Source organism: Dromiciops gliroides, chromosome 1 (genome assembly GCF_019393635.1).
Source record: "Dromiciops gliroides isolate mDroGli1 chromosome 1, mDroGli1.pri, whole genome shotgun sequence".
Classification (NCBI taxonomy): Eukaryota; Metazoa; Chordata; class Mammalia; order Microbiotheria; family Microbiotheriidae; genus Dromiciops; species Dromiciops gliroides.
The window spans coordinates 74227121-74252459 of NC_057861.1; the positions used below are offsets into that span (position 1 = coordinate 74227121).

A 25339-nucleotide genomic window follows, 5' to 3' on the forward strand; every position below is an offset into this window, starting at 1 on the left:
ATTCAAGGAATTGGGCACCCTCTCTTCCCCACGGCTCCCAATCCTCAACCACTGCGCGTGCGCTCACTCAGCTGCCTGTAGTGGGGCAACTGTCCCAGCTCTAGGCGGTTGCTAGCACCTTTGCTGCCCCTCCTGGCAGGTCTGTCGCGGTCGCGGGCTTTTGTCCCTAAGGGGCCTGTTACTGCCCGGGGGCGGTGTCGGGAGGGAAGCGTGTCTGAGGCCGGGTTCGGTCCAGCTACCTCAGAGGTGGCTAGAGTCCCAGCGTGGCCATTTGTTTCAGTCCTAAAGCAGTCGTCCCCTTGGGGTACCCGGACCACCGAGATGCCCGCCCGGTCCTCTGCTCCGCCTCGACCAGCCCTGTGCTCCGATTGGGCAGTTCCCCGGGGGCGGGAGGATGGGGCGGTGCTTTGGGTCTGGGTGCCGTAGCTCCTCTGGAGCAGGGGTGAGGCAAGTGTTTATGCAGGGGCCGGGCCGGTACTTGTGCAGTGACTGGCGCTGGGTCCTATCCCTTCTCTCTCCCCCCCTCCCCCCCACCGCCCTCCGCGCGTCCCCTGAGCGGAGGGTGAGTTCAGAGGAGCCGGCGGGCCGGGGTGTCGGTGCCCATCTCCTCCCTCTTCCAGCCGCGCCTCCTGGGCTCTAGGAGGGGGCGTGGGAGCAGGCTGCCGAGTGGTGTAGGGGGCTGCATCTCTGCGGGACTTTGCGTTCTGGGGGAAACTGTGATTGTTTAGAGTCTGTGATCCAAAAAAGCGAATCCAGGGGCATGCTATACAAGGATCAGGTGAAAATACTTCGACAGTTAATTTGAGGAAAAGGGATGTTAGAGTTTGTCTAAACGTCATGTAGTATCTACTCGTCCTCCATGCCCCGAGGTTGTCTGTCCTTCCTTCCTTCCTTCCTTCCTTCCTTCCTTCCTTCCTTCCTTCCTTCCTTCCTTCCTTCCTTCCTTCCTTCCTTCCTTCCTTCCTTCCTTCCTTCCTTCCTTCCTTCCTTCCTTCCTTCCTTCCTTCCTTCCTTCCTTCCTTCCTTCCTTCCTTCCTTCCTTCCTTCCTTCCTTCCTTCCTTCCTTCCTTCCTTCCTTCCTTCCTTCCTTCCTTCCTTCCTTCCTTCCTTCCTTCCTTCCTTCCTTCCTTCCTTCCTTCCTTCCTTCCTTCCTTCCTTCCTTCCTTCCTTCCTTCCTTCCTTCCTTCCTTCCTTCCTTCCTTCCTTCCTTCCTTCCTTCCTTCCTTCCTTCCTTCATTTGCCCAGGGTCACACAGGTCTTTCTTAAAATGTAGTGACTAAAACTGAACACATTACTCCAGATGTGGCCTGATCAGGGCAGAGTATGGTGAAATTGCAGATTCTGGCCCCCTGAATTGAGCCGTAGGGTAGCCTAAACTTTTGGGGCTTCAGTGGCATACAGACTCATTGTGATTGCAGTCTATTGAAAATGCTAGACTTTTTCATAGGAACTCTTGGATGAATCACTTCTTGATGCCCTAATTCTAAATTTGAGACGTTCATTAAAAAAAAAAAAAAAACAACAAAAAACCTTAAATGTAAAATGTTGCATTTGACTCTGTGATATGTTATCTTGTCAGCCCATTTTTCTGGCCTGCTGTGTGGCCCTGGGCAAGTCACTTAACCCTCATATCCCCCCATCCCCCCCCTGCCAAAAAAAAAACCATGTGCTTTATCCACTGCACCACCTACCTGCAGAGAGATAGTATTAACAAAGCATTTGACAATGTCTTCATCGCCCTTACTGGTCTAGTTACCTTGTTGGAAGAAGAAATGAGATTTATCTGGGATAAACTGTTAATGAAGCCATATTGGCTTTTAGTGATTATGGCTTCTCTTACTAAATGTTCACAATCTCTTTAATATTGAGTTCTAAATTTTTCCAGGATAGAATCTGGTTCACTGGTCTATAGTTTGTAGGAGTTATCATTTTCTCTTTTTTTTTTGAAAATTGGGAAAGCATTTACCTTTCTTCAGTTCTGTAGCACATTTTCTATCCTACATGATCTTTCAGAGCACAACCATCTTCTAATTCTTTTAGTACTTTAGGATATAGTTCATCTTGGCTTGGTGTCTGGAATTAATTGAAAACAGCTTTTTAATATTTGACTGTCTCCTCATTTATATTAGATTTCAACTCCTGCTAACCATTTTTTTCTATCTAGACCAGATATTCCTAACCATTTTTGTGTCATGAAGCCCTTTGGCAGTCTGATGAAACCTATAGACTCAGAATAATGATTCATAATTTAAGGAAATGCTAAATTTTAGTTAGAGGTAAATAAAAATAAATATGTAATTTTCCTCCATCCAAATTCACAAGCCCTTCCCCTCCCACTCCCCCCAAGAAATATACAGATTCATGGACCCTAAGTTAAGAACTGTGATCTAAACCAAAGATTATTTTCCTTGGCAGAGAAGTCTGAAGCAAAATGATAATTGACAGCTCATTCTTCTCACCATTATTCATTATATTCATTTCATCTATCTCATACAGTGGCCCTGACCCTTTTTTGATCCTGGTTTTCCTTTTCCACAAAAAACCCCAAAATCCATATTCAGTTTAATCTCACAGACATTTATTGTGCTCCTACTATATATGCTGGGTGCTGAGGATACAGAAGCACAAATGAAATAGTCCTAAACTCAAAAGAATTTATATTCCACTGGAGGGATACAATGGACATATTTGAAAGCTTTATCTAGAAAGAGTTATTCCAGAATAAGCTTCTTTCCTTCTTTGACAGAATAGCCCAAAGGTAACTAGGTAATATAATGCATAGAGCACTGTATGGAGTCAGGAAAACTTGAGTTAAATCCTACTTTAGCTCCTTATTAATTGTATAACCTTGGGCAAATCCCTTAACCTTGCTCAGGATTAGTATCCTCATCTTAATTTATAAATATAGTTTATCTAGATTTTTAGCAAAACATTTCATTAAGGGGGCAGCTAGGTGGCGCAGTGGTTAAAGCACTGGCCCTGGATTCAGGAGGACCTGAGTTCAAATCCGGCCTGGGACACTTGACAATTGCTAGCTGCGTGACCCTGGGCAAGTCACTTGACCCTCATTGCCCCACAAAAACAAAAACACACCATTTCATTAAGACCTTTTAGCTATACTTGTGGTAAAGATGAAAGGATTTAGGCTAGATGATAATCCAAGTAGATGGGTTTAGAACTGGTTGGTTTAATATGAGTCCCCATGGAACAGTTATGAATGTCAGTTTGGAAGGAGATCTCCAGTGGAGCCTCAGGACTGCTTGGATCTTTGCTGTTTAACATATTTGTCAGGAACTTGGATAAAGGCACAAATAGCATGCTTATAGAATTTACAGATGACAAAGCAAGGAGGGATAGAAAATACATTGAATCTGATTAGGAGAATTGTTTCTTAATGTACATGTGGACAGAAAACTGAAAGCAAAAATTAAAAAGTGATAGTGGGAAAAATAGGATTGAAAGATCATGTGCCACTCACACCATCCTCCAGATGAATTGATATTTGGGTTTGTTTGTTTATTTTTTAAACTAAATTACAGGGGGCAGCTAGGTGGCACAGTGGATAAAGTACCGGCCCTGGATTCAGGAGGACCTGAGTTCAAATCTGGCCTCAGACACTTGACACTTACTAGCTGTGTGACCCTGGGCAAGTCACTTAACCCTCATTGCCTCGCAAAACCAAATAAATAAATAAATGAATGAATAAACAACTAAATTACAGAATGTGAGGAGGCATAAAAAGGAAGGAAAGAAACTCATAGAGGGGTTATGTGATGTATCTTAATCAAGTCAAAGGCTAACAAGAAAAGGAAATTTAATCCTGTAGTCTCCTGGAATAAGAGAACCCACAGGAGAATGGATAAAGAAAAAAAGGGAAGAATATTAAATGGGAGAAAGAACGGGAAAATATTGTTTCAATGTTTAAAGAAGTACCACTAATTAAAATACCTATAGAATAAGGGGGGAGGGGAGGGAAGAAAACATATTGAATCTAGAGTCAGAATCCCAAAAGACAGTGACAAACTTGAACATTAGGCCAAATCTAACATGAAATTTAATAGGGATATAAATAAAGCCTCACACTTGGATTTTTTTTTAATCCCATAAAAGATGGTCGAATTATGATTGCAGAGCAGTTTGCCTGAAAAAGATCTGGGGGTCTTGTGCACTGTAAGTTCAGTGTGAGTGATAGAATACAATAAAAAAGATGATGTGATATTGGGCAACATTAAAGAAAACACAGTGTCTAGGAATAGGAGGCAATAGCTTCACTATATTCTGCCCTGGTTGGACTGTATCTGAAGTATAATATTCAGATTTTCTTGCCACATTTTAGGAAAGAGGTTGAAAGTGTTGAAAGGTGGACGGCATGGCGAAAGGCTTCGAATTTATATCATATGAAGATTAGTTGAAGGCAATGGCAATGTGATGGTTGTCCTCAATCATGTGAAAGGTTATTGTATGAAGGAAAAATTACATTTATTCTATTTGGCTCCAGAGGGCAGAGCCAGAAGGAATAAGCAGAAGTTGCAAAGAGACTAAATTAGGCTTGATATCAGAAAAAAAAACTGTACCAATTAGAGGGATCTTAGGGGAGAATGGGCTACCTCTGGAGGTGGCGAACTCTACTACATTCCACTTTTCAAGCAAAGGCTGGATGGCCACTTGGGTATTTTGTAGAAAGGCTCCTTTGTCAAGTGCTGGGCTAGCTCAGAGATGGGCCACGTGCTACCCACCACATTTGTGAGTACAGCCCAAACCAGATTGTATTGGGCAACAAGGGTGGGAAATGGAGTATTGAGGCCAGGGAATCACCAGTATTCCAATTTGGATGGATTCTACACTCCCTTTTGTGTTTTATTTTTGTATGCCCAGAACCTAGCAGAGCATCTTGCATACACTAAATGCTTAATTGATGCCTATTGAATAGAATGTAGATTCTGTTAAGAGGAAGAGCATAAATTAGCTCTGGAAAGGGAGGTGGGAGCTGGATTGTGGAGGTCCTTACACTCCAAGCCAAGAAGCTTGTATTTTACCTACTAGGTAATACACAGATGTGGGAACTTTTTGAGCATAGGATTTTTGTAGTGGGATCTGTGCCTCCATAAAATTATTTTGGCAGCTTTGTTGAGGGTGGATTGGAGAAAAGTGCTGAGTTTGAGTCAATTAGGCCTGGGTGTAAATTCTACCATTAATCAGACTTTATGAGGCAGATGGGTAATGCTGTGGGTAATATGCTGGATGAGGAGTCAGAAAGACCAAAGTTCAAATTCTGCCTCAGACAACTATCTATGTGACCATGAACAAATTACTTAGCATCCCCCAGCCACAGTTTCATCATCTGTAAAGTATGGATAATAATAGCACCTACCTCGCAAAGGTGTTGTGAGGATAAAATGAGATCATATCTGTAAAGCTTTGCAAACCCTATAGTGGATTTTTGGGAGGATGTGGATGAAAGTTATACATGGATGGGTTGTAATCTCCATCATTGGAGACAAGTACCAAATCAATGAGAAACAGATCCACTGAGTATTTTGCATACGGTATGTATGTGTGTATGTTGTTTCTTTCAATAGAAGGTAAGCTCTTCAGGATTCTCCGAGGTGGTGCCACAGCTGTTGTCACCTGAGCACCATTCCGAAAAATGGGATACAAGGGCTCTCTTGGCCATTCCTTTGGACCTACACCTGTCTGCATGCTGACCACAGCTGAGAAGTGAGATGATGAGCTCCACTGGGTACTTCCTGAAGCTGTCACCCACTCCCCATCCCAACATGAAGTCCACTTCCTATCACCTGATGATGTCACTGAGCCAGCCTTGACCCTAGGTCAGGCACCAAAGAGTTGTGAAAGGAAGCTCCAACTTCAGTTCCTATCTTGATTGTAAAAATACCACACGTGCAAGTGATTGTTTAGAACACTTTGCCAGTTAATCATCCAGCTAAACCTTCTCCCCTGAATTCTCCTCCACCACAGCTGTCATCCCAGTTATCCCTTTAGGTGTGCCAAACACTACTCCAAGTCCCAGTGTTTCTATGTAAAAATCTCCTTTGGATGCAGCTAGTTTCACTGAAAACATTGTTCATGATGTAGGTGTACAAGCTGTATGTTCTTTCTCTAGAAATTCTGCAAGTTCAAAGAATGAAATGACTATATTCTGTAAGACATGACATTAGAACATGGACTAATAGCTCATTCGTTTATGTAGTTTATTGAAACCAAAATATTATCTTTTGAGTTGTCCCTCTTGGAAGATTGTTTCAGATTCTTTAAATTTCCAGAGGATACACATAAGATATTTTGGAGCATCTTTCTCGAAAAAGCAGTTCAATCACTTTTACTCGACAGGAATAAATTACAATATTCTACATGAATCCTTATGGTGGATAGCATTTATTTTACATGGCTAGCTCTTGTGGGGGATTTTCCTCTTACCATGACATGCAAAATGTAGTTGGGTTTTTAAAAAATGTGTTTTGTTTTTTGGCAATCATTAGACTCACTGTCCTAAGTTGACAGTTTCATAACCGTGTTGGCATTTTAAATTTAGTCATTTTGAAGTCCAAAAGCTGCATTATTCTCATTCTCACTCTAGGTATAATTTCATGGACTAAATTGTGAGAAGAATGTGCCAAATGGCCAGATGGTGGATTTTTTTATCATTGGTTCTGTGGAATATTTTAGCTAATTTGCTTAATTTGGGGACTAATCTATCTGGAAGACTAATCTGGGACTTTTGACTAACTGGCTATCTGACTGCTATTAATTTAATGTAGGCTGTTTATAAAGTTCCACCACACTGCTCCACCCCCAAAATTGATAAGCAAAAGATTAAGAAGCCTCTTAACTAAATAATCAAAGCAGAGTTTATTTATGAGATACAATTTAAAATTAGGAATACAGGGAAATAAAATGTACAACCTGACTGCCTTCAGGGTGTCTCTTTCCACTTGCAGCCCTGGAACTTTTTTAATACAATAAGGGACTTAGCTGCTTCTTGCCTTAGGGTATGTTCCACTTTCCCGGCTCAGCTACTTTCTTCTAACTTTGAGCCCCTTTCACTTTGTCTATCCCCCCTGCTTCTAACTTTCCTCTCCTTACTGCCACCGCTGAACCCCTGTGTTTCTCTCTCACTGACCTCTCCTTCGGTTCTCCTAGTGCTCCAGTGTCCTTCTGTTCTCTTAATCTTCTGGCCTCTCCCAAGCTCCATACATCTGCCTCTTGCTCTAGTCCTTTAGCCTTCTCCTGCGTCCTTTTCCTCTCCCTTAATCTTGTCCTTTGGCCTTCCCTTCCTGTCTAACTCCCAGGTCTATATATATATCTTACTTCTCTTCATTCAAATCTCGGGGCTTTTTGCACCCCCATACACACCAAGCTAATCTGCCAGCCAGGGCTGTGGCTGGTGGGGGGAGTGTGCTCAAGTGTCTCCTGCGTACCATACCCAGGGCTCCAAGGGCCCGTGCCCCCTGCTGAGCGCCTGGGACACCAAAGCCTGGCCTGGATGAGCCCAGGATCTCTGGGATAGATCTGCTCAGGGCGGAGGGAGCTGAGGCCCCTTCCAGCTGTCTGACCTGGTGTCTCATACCGCCCACGGGGCTTTTTGGCTCAGCTGAAGCAGAGGGGGAGGGGCACCAGCACCTCCCACACAGAAGAGACCCTGAGGGCCTAAGGCTTTCTAATCTCAGCCTAAAGGTAGGGTCCCCAAATCAAAATAAATTTCCACAGTCCAAAAGCAGAGTAAAATTCTAGGAAAATAATGCTCTTGTATATCCCTAAAGTGGAATTTAGTGTTTGACAAACTTGTATTTTTTTTCTTCATTATAAATGAATGGGAGGGGCAGCTAGGTGGCACAGTGGTTAGAGCACTGGCCCTGGAGTCAGGAGTACCTGAGTTCAAATCCGGCCTCAGACACTTAACACTTACTAGCTGTGTGACCCTGGGCAAGTCACTTAACCCCAATTGCCTCACTTAAAAAAAAAAAAAAAATAAAATAAATGAATGGGGAGGGGGCAGCTAGGTGGCGCAGTAGATAAGGCACCGGCCTTGGATTCAGGAGTACCTGAGTTCAAATCTGGCTTCAGACACTTGACACTTACTAGCTGTGTGACCCTGGGCAAGTCACTTAGCCCCCATTGCCCTGCCAAAAAAAAATAATTAAATAAATGGGGGGCAGTTAGGTGGCACAGTGGATAGAGCACTGGCCCTGGAGTCAGGAGGACCTGAGTTCAAATCCAGCCTCAGACACTTAACACTCCCTAGCTGTGTGACCCTAGGCAAGTCACTTAAACCCAATTGCCTCTCACACACACACACACACACACACAAGAAATGAATAGGAAAAAAAAAGAAATGAATGGCATGTCAAACAGGAAGTTACAGTCTAGATTTAATAGCAAGGGTACAAACCATAAATATGTAGCAGATTATTGTCTTTTAAAAGCACTTTAAGGGGGCAGCTAGGTGGCACAGTAGAGAGAGCACCGACCCTGGATTCAGGAGGACCTGAGTTCAAATCCGGCCTCAGACACTTGACACTAGCTGTGTGACTCTGGGCAAGTCACTTAACCCCCATTGCCCGCACACACACAAAAAAAAGATTATTCATTGTTTTCCAAATCTTAAAGTACTGCCTTTTTTTGGGGGGGGGGCCAGGGCAATGAAAGTTAAGTGACTTGCCTAGGGTCACACAGTAAGTGTCAAGTGTCTGAGGCCGGATTTGAACTCAGGTTCTCCTGAATCCAGGGCTGGTGCTTTATCTATTACGCCACCTAGCTGACCCTTTAAAATTTTTTTTTTTTGGTGGGGCAATGAGAGTTAAGTGACTTGCCCAGGGTCACATGGCTAGTGTCAAGTGTCTGAGGCTGGATTTGAACTCAGGTACTCCTGAATCCAAGGCCAGTGCTTTATCCACTGTGCCACCTAGCTGCCATGAATAGTCTTAATGACAAGATAGACCATAATTTCAAATGTGTGTGCAATTTAGCATTTCTTATTAAGGAAGGTAACCTGGGCTTATCATTTCTGAATCAGCTCAATTTAGCAGAATTGAGTTACTCAAATTTAGTAGAAACTCAGCAACATAATATTTTATAATCAAAATGCCTCGTCTACTTAAATTTTTTTTTTTCTGGGGCAATGGGGGTTAAGTGACTTGCCCAAGGTCACACAGCTAGTAAGTGTCAAGTGTCTGAGGCCGGATTTGAACTCAGGAACTCCTGAATCCAGGGCTGGTGCTTTATCCACTGCGCCACCTAGCCACCCCCTCGTCTACTTAATTTTGAAGCTAAAGAATTCTATAAAGAATGTTGAAATATCCATAAGTTACATTCTTCAAAATTCGAATGTATATTTATTAAAACACTTTCTTGGGGCGGCTAGGTGGCGCAGTGGATAAAGCACCGGCCCTGGAGTCAGGAGTACCTGAGTTCAAATCCAGTCTCAGACACTTGACACCTACTAGCTGTGTGACCCTGGGCAAGTCACTTAACCCCAATTGCCTCACTAAAAAACAAAAGAAACAAAAAAAACTTAAGATTTTATTTTTAAAGGCACATGATAATTTTAGGGGAAATATTAGGCATATTTTACTTTGCATTTATTTTCTAAAAGTTTAACACACACACACACACACACACACACACACACACACACCTGCCCCCCATTCCCTGCCTCAGTCATTTGTCTGTTCCTAGGGCATGGCTAGGGCTGGGTCCTGTGTTTCCCCCATTCGAAACAGCCTGTGTTGGATTGAGGGCAGCAATGGGGAGGTGGTGGTGGGGTGTTATACTTTTAGTTATGGGTATTCCTAAGTAGTTTGTTACATAATTTGATTGGTAGTTTATTTCAAAATTATTGATAAAGTTGTTTATGCTTTTTTAAAATTGGAGATATGTTTTATCCTAGAGTCCACAAGTTAATTAGTTGTTTAAGAATACACATATGCTGGGGCAAATAGGTGGCACAGTGGATAGAGTACTCAGGAGGACCTGAGTTCAAATCCTACCTCAGACACTTAAAACTTACTAGCTGTGTGACACTGGGCAAGTCACTTAACCCCAATTGCCTCATCAAAAAAAAGAATACACATATGCTGTTACAACATCATACCACACAGGTGCTTATCTTATTGTTGAAAAACAACTTGCTTAGAACAACTTCATCACAAAATAGAAACTTAAAACAAAATGGAGTAAGTTATGCTAAGTGGGCACACTTATTCCTGTTATCTTATTCTTATCACTCATTTCAGATGACAGTTTTCATGTTGGGCAGATTCCTCTAGGTATTAGAATTGTTTTATAATAATTGCCCTTAAGGTTTTTAAAATTCCTCTTCCTATAATAATAGCATATATGCTTTGATTACATCATTTATCAAATACTAATTTTTCTTTTCTCAGAACAAATTTATGCTTTTTATAATAAAAGATGTTCTCAGAATTTTTTCTGAATTAAAGCGGATTTAGCCAAGAGTCTTAAAATAGTTTTGTTTGTTTTTTCTAGTTCCTTCTTATGCTTTTCTTTTGGTACTTGGAGTCTGGTTTCCAGCATTTGGTCCTTGAGATTTGTAGCAGCAGATGGCATTACATTGGTTTATTGGGGAGAGGTGTATGAGTTGAACAACCAAAATTGCTCCTTTTAATTGAATTATATTAAAGGTTTATAAAAATTAATGGGGGGGAGGAAGAATGTTAGCTCTTTGAGAACAAGGACTATTTCATTTTTGTCTATCACATTGCTTGACACACAGTAGGCACTTAATAAATATTTTTTGATTTATTGACCATAGATACATCATTATCATCTTTCTACCAAACCTATCCCTCTTTCAAATCTCCCTGTTTCTATTGAGGATCCCACCATGTTCTCAGTCACCCAGATTCAAAACCTTGACTTTTTCACTTTTTCTTCTTCCAAATATAGGCGGTCAGTTGCCAAGTCCTATCTATTCCACTTTCCTGGCATCTCTTGCGGTTTTCCCTCACAGCCACCACCTTAGTTAAGGCTCTTATTATCTCTCACTGGGATTATTGTAATAGCCCATAGTTGGTTTCCTCCTCCCTTCTCCCTTCTTTTATACAGGTGTTAAAATATCTTTCTAGGGCACACCTCTGACCATGCCACTTCCTCCCCCAAAAGCCTTCAGAAATTTACTATTACTTCTAGGATAAAACAAAAATTACTCAGGCTGGTAGAATCTAGTTCTAACCTACTTTTCCAGTCATGTTTCACGTTATTTACCTTCATGCACACTGAATAGTAGCTATTCCCTGAATTCATGCACTTGCACAAGCCATTTTCCATGCTGGGCAGGCACTCTTTCCTCACCTCAGCTGTTAAGAATGTTTGTCATTCTTCAAGGATAAGCTCAGACTTCATCTCCTCTGTGGAGCATTTCTTGGTTCTTCCCCAGCTGTTCATTCTTTTTTTCTCTTCAAATCCTCTTATATTTCTCTCTCTCTCTCTCTCTCTCTCTCTCTTCATGTATACATATATACGTATACATATGTATATACATATAAATCATACTTCCTAGAACCAGTGGTATGTTGAAAATAACTAATTTTCAGTGTGAGCATTTACACCTTGGAAATTAGCAAATGCTAAAAATCAGGGCTAAATTTCTCGTTTTATGGATTATCCAGACTTAAGAAAGTGATGGAGAAAATGTTAATGATTCATGTTAAACCTTAAAGTCCTCTGTCCCTTTTTTTCCCCAGAGTTGCTTGTTAAGCATTTAAGCAACATACCCCTGTCTGGAATTGCTCTGATTTTTATCTAGAGGCAGTATGGTTATAGAGTGAATAGAATGTTAGATTTGTAGTCAAGAAGAACTGGGTTCAAATCTTGCTTCTATTCCTTATGACCTATGGGACTGTGAGCAGATCATTTTCCCTCTCTGTGCCCAGTTTCCTCATTTCTAAAATGGGGCTAATATTAGCTATGGTACTCACTCCATGGGGTTGTTGCGAGGCATAAAAAAAAATATTTCACATAAAGTACTTTGCAGCTCAATCAATCAACAAGCATTTTGAAGTCCTTACTTTGTGCTATACACAGCTATATGCTAAGAATACAAAGAAAGGCAAAAATGTACCCTGTCTTTAAGGGGCATAGGCATAACTAAATAAAATGGGGGAGGCTTCTTGTAAGTAAACATTTACAAGATATATATGAAGTAGAAAGAAGGTTACCTTAGAGGGTGAAAGCTCAAGCAGCTGAAAACAGGATTGTTTCCTGCAGAAAGTGGCATTTGAGTTAAATCATGAAAGAATCCAGGAGGCAGAAGCAGAAGTGAAGAGGGAGAACATGTTAGGCAATATTGCCAGTGCCAGAACAGAAATGGAAGATGAAGCACTGCCTAAATGTCACCTATTAACCTCCTTTGTTTCATCAATACTTAAAGCATCCTCTTGCGCAGTTGGTCCTTACTATGTTTGTTGTGCTAGGACTGTAATTTGGGTTAGTAGAGCGGAGCTTCCTAGAGGTGGTCATGGTGCCTTGTACAGTTGGCAGCACATATCTGTGTCCTCATGGACATACCTTAACAGCAGTGGGATTCCAGGAGAAAGCTAGGGAATGCCAAACTAGCAAGGGAGCCAGAAAGCAACACTCATTTCCCTCCCATTTCTTTTCCCCCAGCTCTACCTTCCTTCTGGGTTTCTACCTAACCCCCATAAGGATAGCCTGGGAGACCAAGGGATGGCCACCACGCTCTTGCCAAGTGGGCCTCAGGTGAGCTGCCTGCAATTTCTGAGACCTCCATTGCTGTAGTTTTTCATGACCCTTGTCCTTTCCCTTTGCTTAGGCCTCTCTGCCCAGGTAATCCCCTTTCTCCCAAAGAGGCCCTAATCCCACTTCCCTTCCCTGAGGGCAAAGGCTTCCACATACATGCATTTCCAATATTGAGAAGGAGATTTACTCTTCTCCATAATCTCTCCCCACTTTTCACAATGATTATATGATTTGCAGACCCCTCCTCTTCTGCCACCCCCACCCCAAGATGAGATTGCAATAGGACTGTTGTTTTCAGGCATTGGTGACTTTCGAGGATGTGGCCGTGTACCTCACCCAAGAGGAGTGGGGCCATCTGGGCCCTGCACAGAGGGGCCTCTACAGGGATGTGATGCTGGAGAATTATGGCAATGTGGTCTCACTGGGTAAGACCTCTCCCCAGAACTCAGATCTGAGACTCCTGGCTTTATCTGCTGTGAATAACCGGGGTTTGAAGGGTTCTAATGAATTTCTTTTAGAGTCAGGGCTTAGTTTTCTCATTTGTAAGAAATGATGACAATAGCAGCTCCTTCATAGAGAAGCTGAGATCAATGGAAAAGAATCAAATTCAATTCATAATGGATTCTGCTTCAGTAAGTCTTTACCTGTTGTATGCACAGCTCCATGCTTGGCTCTGGAGGACATATAGTTTAGATAAGACATAATCTCTGTCACAGGGAAAATGGTGTGTGTGTGTGTGTGTGTGTGTGTGTGTGTGTGTGAGGGGTCCTTAGGTATTCCTCTGTAAAGAATTATACTCTTGCACACAATCCAATTAGAATTAAAATGGGTGATAGAGAAAGTGACCGAGAGGGAAGTTGAAGACTTAGGATCAAGGGGAGGAGATGGCTTAGAGACATCTTCCTCTGATAACAGAAGGAAGGACAAAGCTTTTATAGAGGATAGATGGGGTGACCACCTGACAATGGAAAGTTCCTTTTGGCAGGGAGGGAGATTCCTGAGAGTCAGGGGGATTTTTCTTTTGGAATGATGGTCTTGACCTCTGGAGTTCTCTCTCTCCTAGCTCAGGTAGTAGCCATACCTAATTGACTTTCCTGCTATAGAATTTTATCTTCCCTTACTTCTTAGGTGTGTTGTCCTAATATCTAGTTGGCCAGTTTAAACTTTAATGGTCCCTTGACTCCTTGATGTTTGTCCTGTCCTAAGCCCCAGGTCAATTTCTGTCCTCCTGGAGCTCAGAGTCTAGTAAAGGGCTGTTATCCACACAAATAAACATAATGCTCAACAAACTTATTGTTATATAAATCAACTGTTCTTTTAGGTGGAGTATCCTCAGTGAATAATACTGAAGCTGGCCTCCTTCTAGATTGTCAGGTATTTGGGGGGGTAATAGAGGAACAGAGGGTAGAATATAAACTTGAGTTCAGGGATAATTTCTCTTTTTTTTTTTGGCTTTATGACACCAGCCTCTAGTATAGTACTTCTACATAATAGATGCTTAATAAATGCATGTGGAATTGAATTACAATGAGATTATATAAGTACTTTGTAAATGCAAACTTAAAGCCTATGTAAATGTCCTAGCTGGGCTTGGTGATAGGACATTTCTGCCTTTTAATTCCTAGGAAATAAGTGTGTCTAATGCAGAAGTGAAAATAGGCAGCTTTATTAGAGTTCTCACTGAATCTACATTTTAATTTTCCTATGAGCAGTATATACAGCAGTGGTCCAGTTTGGGTAACCCAGGATCTAGATTTTTCTCTTTTTCTTACTGGTAGGTTTCCAGACCTTTCAAGGAGAGTCAACAATATTTCTATGCCCACATCACCAACCCTTTTGAATCCCTACATCTCCTCTAAGGAATATAAAACTCTTTTAGAAAATGCATAGTTCTTCCTATCATGGCTTCCATGGCTACTGTTCACCTGTCTGTCCATGCCCTACAGATTCAGCGGTTTGTACAGAGCTGAGGGCAGTTCTTTGTCCACAGAATTAATCTAATTTTCTTCTTCATGAATAGGATTTCCAATATCCAAACCTGATGTGATCTTACAGCTAGAACAAAGAGGAGAACCATGGTTCCTGGACATAAAGGGAGCTGAAGGTAGAGAGATCTTAAGAGGTGAGGAAGAATCCTTGTTTCACTGTCATTAAACATACATTAAACATAGGGTTATTTTCTAGGTACTTCATTAAAAGGTGCCCTAGAATTGTCTTCTGAGCAATTCAGTGAACTTAGTAATGCCTACTATCTGCCAGGTCCTGTGCTTACTGCTGAGGATATGAAAGGAAGCAAAAGACAGTCCCTGCCCTCAAGGAGCTTACAATCTAATGGGAGTGGGGAACACAACATACATGCAAACAAATATATCTATCTATATATAGGAAATAGAAATGTATGGAGCAAACTGCCTCAGTTTACCCAAATAACTCGAGGAGACCACCAAGTCAAGCAGAGACAGATTTATTACATCCTCATGAGGACGAGCAAAACCCAATTACACATTGAAGTCTTGCAAAGATATGCCCAATCCTCTAGGTTTTTATAGTAATCTTGAAAAGGACTGTCTCCACGTATACCTAGGGTGGATGAGCTCACAATCTAACATCCAATCCTGTCTCACCCAGGGTGCGTGTTCAGCTCGTGATCAATGTATGGAGACATGCATATGTGTTCCAGGAACAAGGGGGAAAAGGGGAGGGGGAACAAGGTCAAACCAAAGGAAGAGGAAACAGGAGTGACAGTCAGATGTTTCAGATCTCACAGTTCCCACTGACTCCCCTCTCCAGGCCCCTGTCTCTAAAGATATTCAACCTGAATAACAGGAAGAGTCACTCAGGTGTTTCAACATTGTTAAGGATGACAGGGTTAAAATTTATCTTCGTTTATGTTGGGAAGTCAAAGAAATAGAATAAAGAATAAAAGAATAACACATTGTTGGGACCCTAGGGTCAAGGGGATTCTGCTCTGAGAAAAAGAGACATGTCACTTAACATCTGGTCTCAACTCAGTTGCTGCATCCTGTGCCGAGCCCCGTCCTTTCTTCTTGAGTCCCGAGTATTGAATTGGTGGGCTAACTCCCTGACCCACTGACTGGGGTTCTGACACATGATGGATTGCAGACAAAATTAATATGTAGCTGACAAGTGGGGAGACTGAGCAGAAGTAAAAATACTGTTAATTGGCAATAAAATTTAAAGGAGACAGTGAGAATTTGACAAGCAATAAACTTCTAAACGAACTATACTGGGGCAGAGCTGGGTACCTTCCAGACCCCATCCTCAGAGTTTAATCTGACTCAAATCCATAATCATATCATACAGGGAATAACAATGGGAAGGCACTGGAATTAGGAGGGATTGGGGAAGGCTTCCTGTAGGAGGTGGTATTTTATTAAAACTTAAAGGAAGCCAAGAGGTCAGTAGTTAGAGTGGAGGAGAGAGTATTCTAGGCACGGGACTCAGCCAGAGAAAATTCCCAGAGCCAAGAGGTGGAATGTCTTGTTTATGGAACAACTAGGAGACCAAGGTCACTGGATCAAAGAGTAAGTGTCAGGGAGTAAGATGAAAGAAAACTGGAAAGATAGGAGAGGATTATTGTAAGGGAAAACAATCCTCTTCTCAATAATTCTTAGGAACTCAGCAGTGATGTCTCATGAGAAGGAGGTACCGTAGTGTGCAGCTAGTGGGTGCCAAGAAAGGGGGCTTGCAGGTCCTGTTTTAAACCCTAGTCCCTAACACAAATGGACCCTCCCCTTTTTCATCATTGGTCTGATTACTCAAGGATTACAATTGTAGAAATATTTTAATTTAGCTTGCTGGCCTAATTTGACTGGAGGACTAATCTGGGCACTGTTGACTCACTGGCTATCTGACTGCTATTAATTTAATATGGGCCATTTATAAAGTTCCATCACACTGCTCCACTCCCAAAATTGATAAGCAAAAGATTAAGAAGCCTCTTCCATTTTAACAGAAGAGGGTTTATTTATGAGATACTATTTAAAATTAAGAATACAGGGAAATAAAATGTACAACCTGACTGTGTCTGGGTCCCTTTCCACCTGCTGGGCCTGGAACTTTTTTAATACAATAAGGGCCTTAGCCACCTCTTACCTTAGGCTATGCTTCACCTTTCTCTAACTTTCACTCTTTTTATCCTTCACTCCAGCTTCCCTGCTTCACTTTCACTTCTAACTCCAAGCCCCTTTTACTTTGTCTATCCCCCTGCTTCTAACTTTTCTCTCCTTACTGCCACTGGTGAACCCCTGTGTTTCTCTTTCACCACCTCTCCTTCCGCTCTCCTAGTGCTCCAGTGTCCTTCTGTTCTCTTAATCTTCGCTTTCTCCAACCTGTACCCTGTGCTGACCTCTTCTGTGCTCTCTGCTGCCTCCTGTTCTGTCTGTCTGTCTGTTTGCTCCATCAGTCTGCCCTCTGCCACCTTTGCCACTCCTCTCCTCCGTTCTTCTAATCTTGTCAACCTCCTTTAATCTTGTCCACTGGCCTGAGTCTAATTCCCAGGTCTATATATATTTTCCTTTTCTTCACTCAAATCTCGGGGCTTTTTTGCGCCCCCACAGACCCCAAGCTAATCCACCAGCCAGGTCTACAGCTGGGGGGACGCTTGAGCATCACATGCCTCAGCGCAGGTTCCCTGGGATAGATCCCCTCAGGGCAGAGGGAGCTGGGGGGGCTTTTTGGCTCAGCTGAAGCAGAGGGGGAGGGGCACCAGCACCTCCCACACAGAAGAGACCCTGAGGGCCTAAGGTTTTCTAATCTCAGCCCAAAGGTAGGGTCCCCAAATCAAAATAAATTTCCACACAATCTACGCCCCAAAACCAGATAATCTGAACGCAGTATTCCTATCACTCTTCCTTATATGGGCATAACTCAGGAGTGGACCTTATTCTTTCTTATATGGACACAACTCAGGAGTAGACCTTATTGAGACCATGGCTCCTTGAACCCTGTGATTTTATTAGCCAGAGGGGGAAGAGGGGATCTGAGACCTTTGTCCTAAAAATAGGTCAAGAGGAGTATGATTGACTGTTATATCCTCATTGAGAGGAGACAACTACTCATTTTCTCAAAAATAGAACATTTTGTATTTGCTTCTGGTTACAATTGAAAGCCACTGGAATATATTGACTGGGGTAGCAGGTTTGAGGAGAGTGACATGATCAAGGAATTTTTATCTGACAAACTTCTTCCATTTAAAGTTTGTATGCAGTAGGAAAATAATCTTTACCTTCTTCTTTCTCTGTAAAATTATCCCCTAATAAGCTTTCATTTGGTTCTCCTCCCTCTAGGTCACAGTGGTTTTTGTAGCACTCCTGTATTATTTCTGGTAATACAAACACTTTTGTCTCTGTTTTAAATTTTTTTTCAACTTTTCACTTGCCAGAATGTGAATTTAATTTTTTATGATAACTTTGGGCTAACCCAAGTGTTCTTTTGGTTTCTTTGGGGGGGGGGGGAAGGGTAGCAATGAGAATTAAGTGACTTGCCCAGGGTCACACAGCTAGTAAGTGTCAAGTGTCTGAAGCTGAATTTGAACTCAGGTCCTCCTGAACCTAGGGCCAGTACTCTATCCACTGCGCCACCTAGCTGCCCCTAACCCAAGTGTTCTTAATCCATTAGGATGGTTTTTAAAAACAAAGACTTTTGTGGAACCCTTTCCCCTATAATACTAATTATTAGTTTCATTGATTGAGAAGGTATGTAACTGGCAATGGATCCCTGGTAATAACTTCAGTTCCCCCGAGTTTCTTAGTCTGTATGTTGTGCACCATTCATTGTCCTAGCTGTCCAACCCTAAATTCTTCTTGCATTAGCTTTTTTCTGGTCTTCATGTCTGGTTCTTTCTTTCTTTCTTTTTTGCTATTGTTGTTTCAGTCATGGTTTTCAGAGAGTCCAATGATTTAAAAAAATTTTTTGGGCAGAGCAATGAGGATTAAGTGACTTGCCCAGGGTCACACAGCTAGTAAGACCAGATTTGAACTCAAGTCCTCTTGAATCCAGGGCCAGTGCTTTATCCACTGTGCCACCTAGCTGCCCCCATGTCTGGTTTAATTTGTGGTTTCAAGATTTTACTTGTCCCCCACCTCCCCCCCACCCCAAATAAAAGTAATGACAATAGTAATAGCTTGAATTTATGTAATTATTTAAGGTTTATAAAGTGCTGTCTTCATAACAACACTGTTGGGTTTAGTAGTGTATTAACCCTATTTCACAGATGAGGAAGCTCAGATAGGTGAAGTGATTTGTCCAGGGTTATGTTGCTAGCAAATGTTAGAGCCAGGATATGAACTCAGGTCCTGACATTCAGTCCAGCACTTTCCAGTGCATCTGGTAGCCTCTTCAAACTAATGCTTTTGTTATCCATAAACCATACATGATTACCCCAGTCTGATGATATGCTTTGCCAAATTGTAGGTAATCTCACAGGTCCAGTTTTTCCATGTATCTAATTTGGCTTAATATTTACTGTTCATTCTCATTTATTGACTATATGCCCTTTAACTGCTTTTTTCCCCTTGTTATTTAGTAATGAATTTCTACTCACACTTAACATTTTTACTTTATTATTGAATACTGTCAGCAAGGAATGTGAAATATTAGGAAAAAAAACATTGGAAAGATTGGGCAAAGATAAAAACCTTTGGGATTATTTTAGGACTCTTTTGTCTTAAACTCCTACTTCACGTGCTTCATCTCCTTGGCAATTTTGAGAAAAGTGGAAAAAGTTTTCCTCTTCCATATTTTTCTGGTCTTTCATGTCTTGAGTTTTTATTAGCTAATGGGTATCCAATTCAGGCATATATATATACATATAAGTTTCTAGCTGCATAGATGTATTTTTATATGCATTCCTTATTTTCTCCTATAGTCCACTTAATTTCCTCCATATTACTCAGAAAGGGGAGGGGGTTGTATCAATACAGTTCTAATGCTATTCAATATTCATCCTTCCCCATTATGTATAGCCTTTTTGTATTTCATTTAAAAAAAATTTTTTTTAATGGTGAGGCAACTGGGGTTAAGTGACTTGCCCAAGGTCACACAGCCAGTACTCAAGTGTCTGAGGTCGGATTTGAACCCAGGTCCTCCTGACTCCAGGGCCAGTGCTCTATCCACTGTGCCACCTAGCTGCCCCTTGTATTTCATTTTTAAAGTATTTTATTGAGTATCAATAGTTAGTATATGCATAATATTTAACATCTTATCTAGGATATTCAGAAAGGACTGAAACAGTAAGAATGATTTTCCTTATAGACTTTCTTCACTTTTTTTTTTTGCAGGGCAATGAGAGTTAAGTGACTTACCCAGGGTCACACAGTTAGTGTCAGGTGTCTGAGGCCAGATTTGAACTCAACTTCTCCTGACTCCAGAGCCGGTGCTCTATCCACTGTATCCCCTAGCTGCCCCCTCTTCACATTATTTTTAACCTACTCATACTGAGAGCTCATTTTCCCTATCTCTAGCCAACCTCTTTTTTTCTCTCTATTCGATTATAATATTCCCTTTCATCCCTTCCTCTTCAATTGTTTTACTATTCTCCAATTACTTTCTCTCCCCAACTCCCTGGGATCTCCTCTCATTTTCTCAGTGTGGCTCTCCATCAGTACCTATCACCCCCTTCTGCTTTTTTCTTCCTGCTCCTATCCTTTTTCTCCCAAATGAAATGCTGATATTGAGATCTGAAAATGTCATGTTTTTAAAGGGGATAATTCTTTTGAGTTATTTTGTTTCTGCCCCAGCATTTTTCCATTTCCCTAAATAAAAAGCTACATTTGCTTTTTTTCTTCATTATTTCAGATTGTGAGACCAGAACTAAGATCAAGAAGTTGTTACCAGGGCAGAAGATTCCAGAGAGAATAGAATTCCAGCATATGATATTGAAAAGATTCACCGGGAATAGTTTCCGGAAACCTAAACTGAGAAAACCTTGGGAATTTGGGGGAAAACTAAAGACACATTGGGGAAGACATGCAGAGGGGGAATTGAAAAAACATCTTTACCATGAAAGTGATTTTAGTCCAGTGAAAATGATACATAAGAAAATCCTCACAGGACAGAGCATCAAGGAATGTAATAATAATCTTGGAAGAAGTTTCAGTCTGAATTCAAATCCTGTCACACATCAGAGAATTCATGTAAGAGAGAACCCCTGCAAATCTAATGTATATGACAAAGCAAAGTTTAAACAGAACTCATTCCTTATTGAAAAACAGAAAATTTGTTCAGGAGAGAAACCCTACAAGTGCAATGAATGTGGGAAAAACTTCAGTACACATTCATCTTTTAGTCAACATTATAAAATCCATACTGGGGAGAAACCCTATGAATGTAATGAATGTGGGAAAAGCTTCATTCAGAGCTCTCACATTATTGATCACCAGAGAATTCACACTGGAGAGAAACCCTATGAATGTAACGAATGTGGGAAAACATTCAGTCAGAGCTCTAACCTTATTCATCATCAAATAATTCACACTGGAGAAAAACCTTTCACTTGTAATGAATGTGGGAAAGCTTTCAGTTACCACTCAGTGCTTATTCAACACAATAAAATTCATACTGGAGAGAAACCCTATGTATGCAATGACTGTGGAAAAGCTTTTATCCAACGCTCGAATCTGATTCAACATCAGAGAAGCCACACTGGAGAAAGACCTTATGAATGTAATCAATGTGGAAAAGCCTTCAGTGTGCGCTCATCTTTTATTCAACATTGGAAAATTCACACTGGAGAAAAACCCTATGAGTGTAATGAATGTGGGAAAGCCTTCAGTGCACGCTCATCTTTTATTCAACATAGAAAAATTCACACTGGAGAAAAACCCTATGAGTGTAATGAATGTGGGAAGGCCTTTGGTGCGCGTTCATCCTTTATTCAACATTGTAAAGTTCACACTGGTGAGAAACCTTATGTATGTAGTGAATGTGGGAAAGCCTTTGGTGCACGTTCATCCTTTATTCAACATTGTAAAATTCACACTGGTGAGAAACCTTATGTATGTAGTGAATGTGGGAAAATGTTTAGTGCTCGCTCATCCTTCAATCGACATAAGAGAACACATATTGAAGAAAAGTCCTATGAACAAAATGAATGTGAGAAACCCTACAAGTGTAGTGAATGTGGGAAAACCTTTAGGTCACGATCATCTTTTATTCAGCATTGTAAAATCCATACTGGAGAGAAACCCTTTGAGTGCAATGAATGTGGGAAAACTTTCAGTCAGAGTTCCAACCTTATTGATCACCAGAGAATTCACACTGGAGAGAAACCCTATGAATGTAATGAATGTGGCAAAGCCTTCAGTCAGCGATCCAGCCTTATTCGACATCATAAAATACACACTGGAGAGAAACATTACGAGTGCAGTGAATGTGGGAAAGCCTTCATTCAGAGTTCCAATCTTATTAAACACCAGAGAATTCATACTGGGGAAAAACCCTATGAGTGTAATGACTGTGGGAAAGCTTTTAGTGACCGTTCATCTTTTATTCAGCACCGAAAAATTCACACAGGAGAAAAACCCTTTGAATGTAATGTATGTAGTAAATCCTTTATCCTGAGCTCTAATCTTATTAAACATCAGAGAATTCACACAGGAGAGAAACCTTATGAGTGTGATGAATGTGGGAAAACCTTCCGTGCACGTTCAACTCTTATTCAGCATCAGAGAATTCACACTGGAGAGAAACCATATGGGTGTAATGACTGTGGGAAGGCCTTCAGTCAACACTCTAACCTTATTCAGCATCAGCGGAGTCATGCCGGAGATAAGCCATGTGACAAAGCTGTCTCTTAATGACTTTTGTTCTGAAAATTCAGTTCTTAGAGAGGGTTTATACACTTACAAAAACTTTCTTACAAATTTGGTATACTGCCATTCTGTGACAGTAGTGGGGCTCTATCTGTGGTCTGAATTCCAAAGTGTGTCTGCCTTTCCTGATATTCAAAGGTGGCTTTCTGTTAGAGCTCTCACAGATTTGACCATTGATTTTCTCTTTTATCTAAAAAGTATGAAATCCATGAAAGTAATATTAAAATTGTTAAACTTAAGCAAACACTAATGAAATTATTTTAAAGCAAACTTTAAGAATACAAGTATCTATTTTCTAAGTGTTAGTCCTAGTTCTTTTTCTCTTTTATCCCTGTGTAACCAAACAAGTGTTCAAAGTCTTTATTGCTTTTTGGTTAGGAATATTCACCTCCCTATATTCTGGGCTCATTCTATATTCTCTTAGTGTCTTGCAGCTATATTTCTTCACATATAGCCTTGGACATGCATTCTATACCCCATACTATCTATTACACCTTGTAGTCCAACACATAGATACAAGCACATGATCAGGCACTTTCTTTTCCTCTGATTTGAGAGAGAAGAGGATTTGGTTTGTTGGCAACAGTTTATGTAAGTTAGATTTTCAAACATGCCTTATAGAAGCTTGAAATCAGGTACTACCTTTCTTTATGATGTTTAATCTCCCTTCAGGTTGATCTAAATTTCATTAATCACCATATGGCTTCTGGACAAGGAGTGTTCACCATGATATCTTCCTTTTGAAACTATACTGATGTTATCCTAATTAGAGTTTTTGCCCCAGCAGATAATTTTTTCCCCCTACTCTTGGTCTCAAGTGCCTGCACATCTACTTCTGGTTTCAGGTTACAACTACACTACTACCTGAGTCATGTCCATCACGGTGAATTGGAGTTTCCCTGCCTTTGGCCTCTAAGAAATCTGGTCTTCCCCTCTGTCTCCTTTCCCTCTAACCTAGAACATAAGCCATGTTATTTGTTGTTCAGTTGTTTCAGTCATATCTGACTCTTCATGACTCCATTTGAGGTTTTCTTGGCAAAGATACTGGAGTGTTTTGGCATTTCCTTCTCAAGCTCTTTTTTTTTTGTGAGGCAATTGGGGTTTGCCCAGGGTCACACAGCTAGTAAGTGTCAAGTATCTGAGGCCAGATTTGAACTCAGGTCCTTCTGAATCCAAGGCCAGTGTTTCATCCACTGTGCCACCTAGCTGCCCCAGCTCATTTTATAGATGATAAAACTAAAGCAAACAGGGTTAAGTGACCCTCCCAGGGCCATACAGCTAGTAAGTGTCTGAGGCCAGATTTGAACTCAGGAAGATGAGTCTTCCTGACTCTAGGATCACCACTCTATCCATTGTGCCACTTAGCTGCCCCAAAGGAAAATTAGTTGAAATAATTTGCCTATTGTCACACAGCTAGTAAGTGCTAGATGCAGGATTCAAACTCAGGTGCAGAAGCAATGAGGAAGGGTTGAAGATGCTCCATTTGTTTTCACTACTGCCATCAGCAGTGAGGGAAAAGAGGTGTTGCTTTCCCAAGACATTCTTCAGTTCTTTATCTAACAACTTTTATTTAACCTGGATGGGATGCTCATGGGTTGGAGGTCCAAGTGGTGTGGTAGACAGACCTAGAAAAAAAGAACTCCTGAGTAATGGTTAATAAGGGGCCCCTACCTCTACAAATAAAATCAGACTTGAGAAACTTCCAGAAGTTGCTGGGTTTAAAGGAGTTAGCTTCATTTCTATGGATACTTTCTTTGATTTTCTCTGTTTTGCTCTTGGGTATTGCTTGAGTGGTAACACCAGTACACAGACAGGATTGATCTAACTGCAGTCAAAGGGGATTGAATTTAGGAAATCTTTAAAATTGACATGTATTTACTAATGGCAAAGGCCCAGCTACCATAGAAAAGCTATGGGCAGTTGCTCTGTATACCATGAAATTCCTATATCAAATGCACTTATTGAATTTTAAAATGCTTTGCTTAAAACTAGTATGCTGGGGGCAGCTAGGTGGCACAGTGGATAAAGCACTGGCCCTGGATTCAGGAGGACCTGAGTTCAAATCTGGCCTCAGACATTTGACACTTACTAGCTGTGTGACCTTGGGCAAGTCACTTGACCCTCATTGCCCAGCCTATTAAAAAAATTGAAACTAGTATGCTGAATAATTTTAAATGTTTTAGATTTCAAATTTTTTTCTCTTCCATTTTTTTTAAGTAAGGCAATTGGGGTTAAGTGACTTGTCCAGGGTCACACAGCTAGTAAGTGTTAAGTGTCTGAGGCCAGATTTGAATTCAAGTCCTCCTGACTCCAGGGCCGGTGCTCTACCCACTGTGCCACCTACCTGCCCCCATTTTTTTTTTTATGGTCATCATCTCTTGCTTCATTATGGGCATAGATGAGATTTACATCAGTCACAGGACCAAGATAATAGCATTAACAGTTAAGAAAATAAAGAAACCAATATCATGCCAGCTTTGAAGGGAGGGATTCCATATAATCAACAGTCAATTCCTACTGACCACACATCCAAAAGAGGAGAGCCTTGAGCTTGGCCTGCATGGATCCGCTCAGCCTTTCTTCTGGCTATTAGTACAGTGTGACTTGCTAGAACAACTTGATAGGGGCCTTTCCCGCCAATGAGCAATAGTGACTTTTGACTCTGGATCAGATCTTGGGAGAGGGTAGTGTTTTAGGCTTCATCCAGGCATCCTGGGCTTTTCTTGGACATTCCACAACCTCAAGAAAGCCAGGCATAGGGCTTCAGG

General features: G+C 41.3%; 1 protein-coding gene across 2 annotated transcripts; it reads left to right on the forward strand.

Annotated features, from left to right (window-relative positions):
* Positions 1-23645, forward strand: LOC122736223 (zinc finger protein 883-like). Of its 2 annotated transcripts, XM_043978335.1 has the most exons (5): positions 5-139; positions 12646-12738; positions 13037-13163; positions 14759-14860; positions 20557-23645. In XM_043978335.1, the coding sequence occupies exons 2-5, from the start codon at positions 12706-12708 to the stop codon at positions 22554-22556; spliced, it is 2262 nt and encodes a 753-aa protein (XP_043834270.1). In that variant the 5' UTR covers positions 5-139; positions 12646-12705; the 3' UTR covers positions 22557-23645. The 2 variants fall into 2 exon arrangements, with proteins under 2 accessions (XP_043834271.1, XP_043834270.1); XM_043978336.1 differs by lacking the exons at positions 12646-12738; positions 13037-13163 and having other exon boundaries at positions 1-139.
* The last annotated feature ends 1694 nt before the right edge of the window (positions 23646-25339 follow it).

Bases quoted from the DNA above. Each gene is read 5' to 3' on its own strand.
- LOC122736223 (XM_043978335.1), top strand. From the start codon at position 12,706: ATGGCCACCACGCTCTTGCCAAGTGGGCCTCAG. The intron at 13,164-14,758 runs GTAAGACCTCTC...CTTCATGAATAG, and splicing joins TGGCAATGTGGTCTCACTGG to GATTTCCAATATCCAAACCT. The intron at 14,861-20,556 runs GTGAGGAAGAAT...TCATTATTTCAG, and splicing joins AGGTAGAGAGATCTTAAGAG to ATTGTGAGACCAGAACTAAG.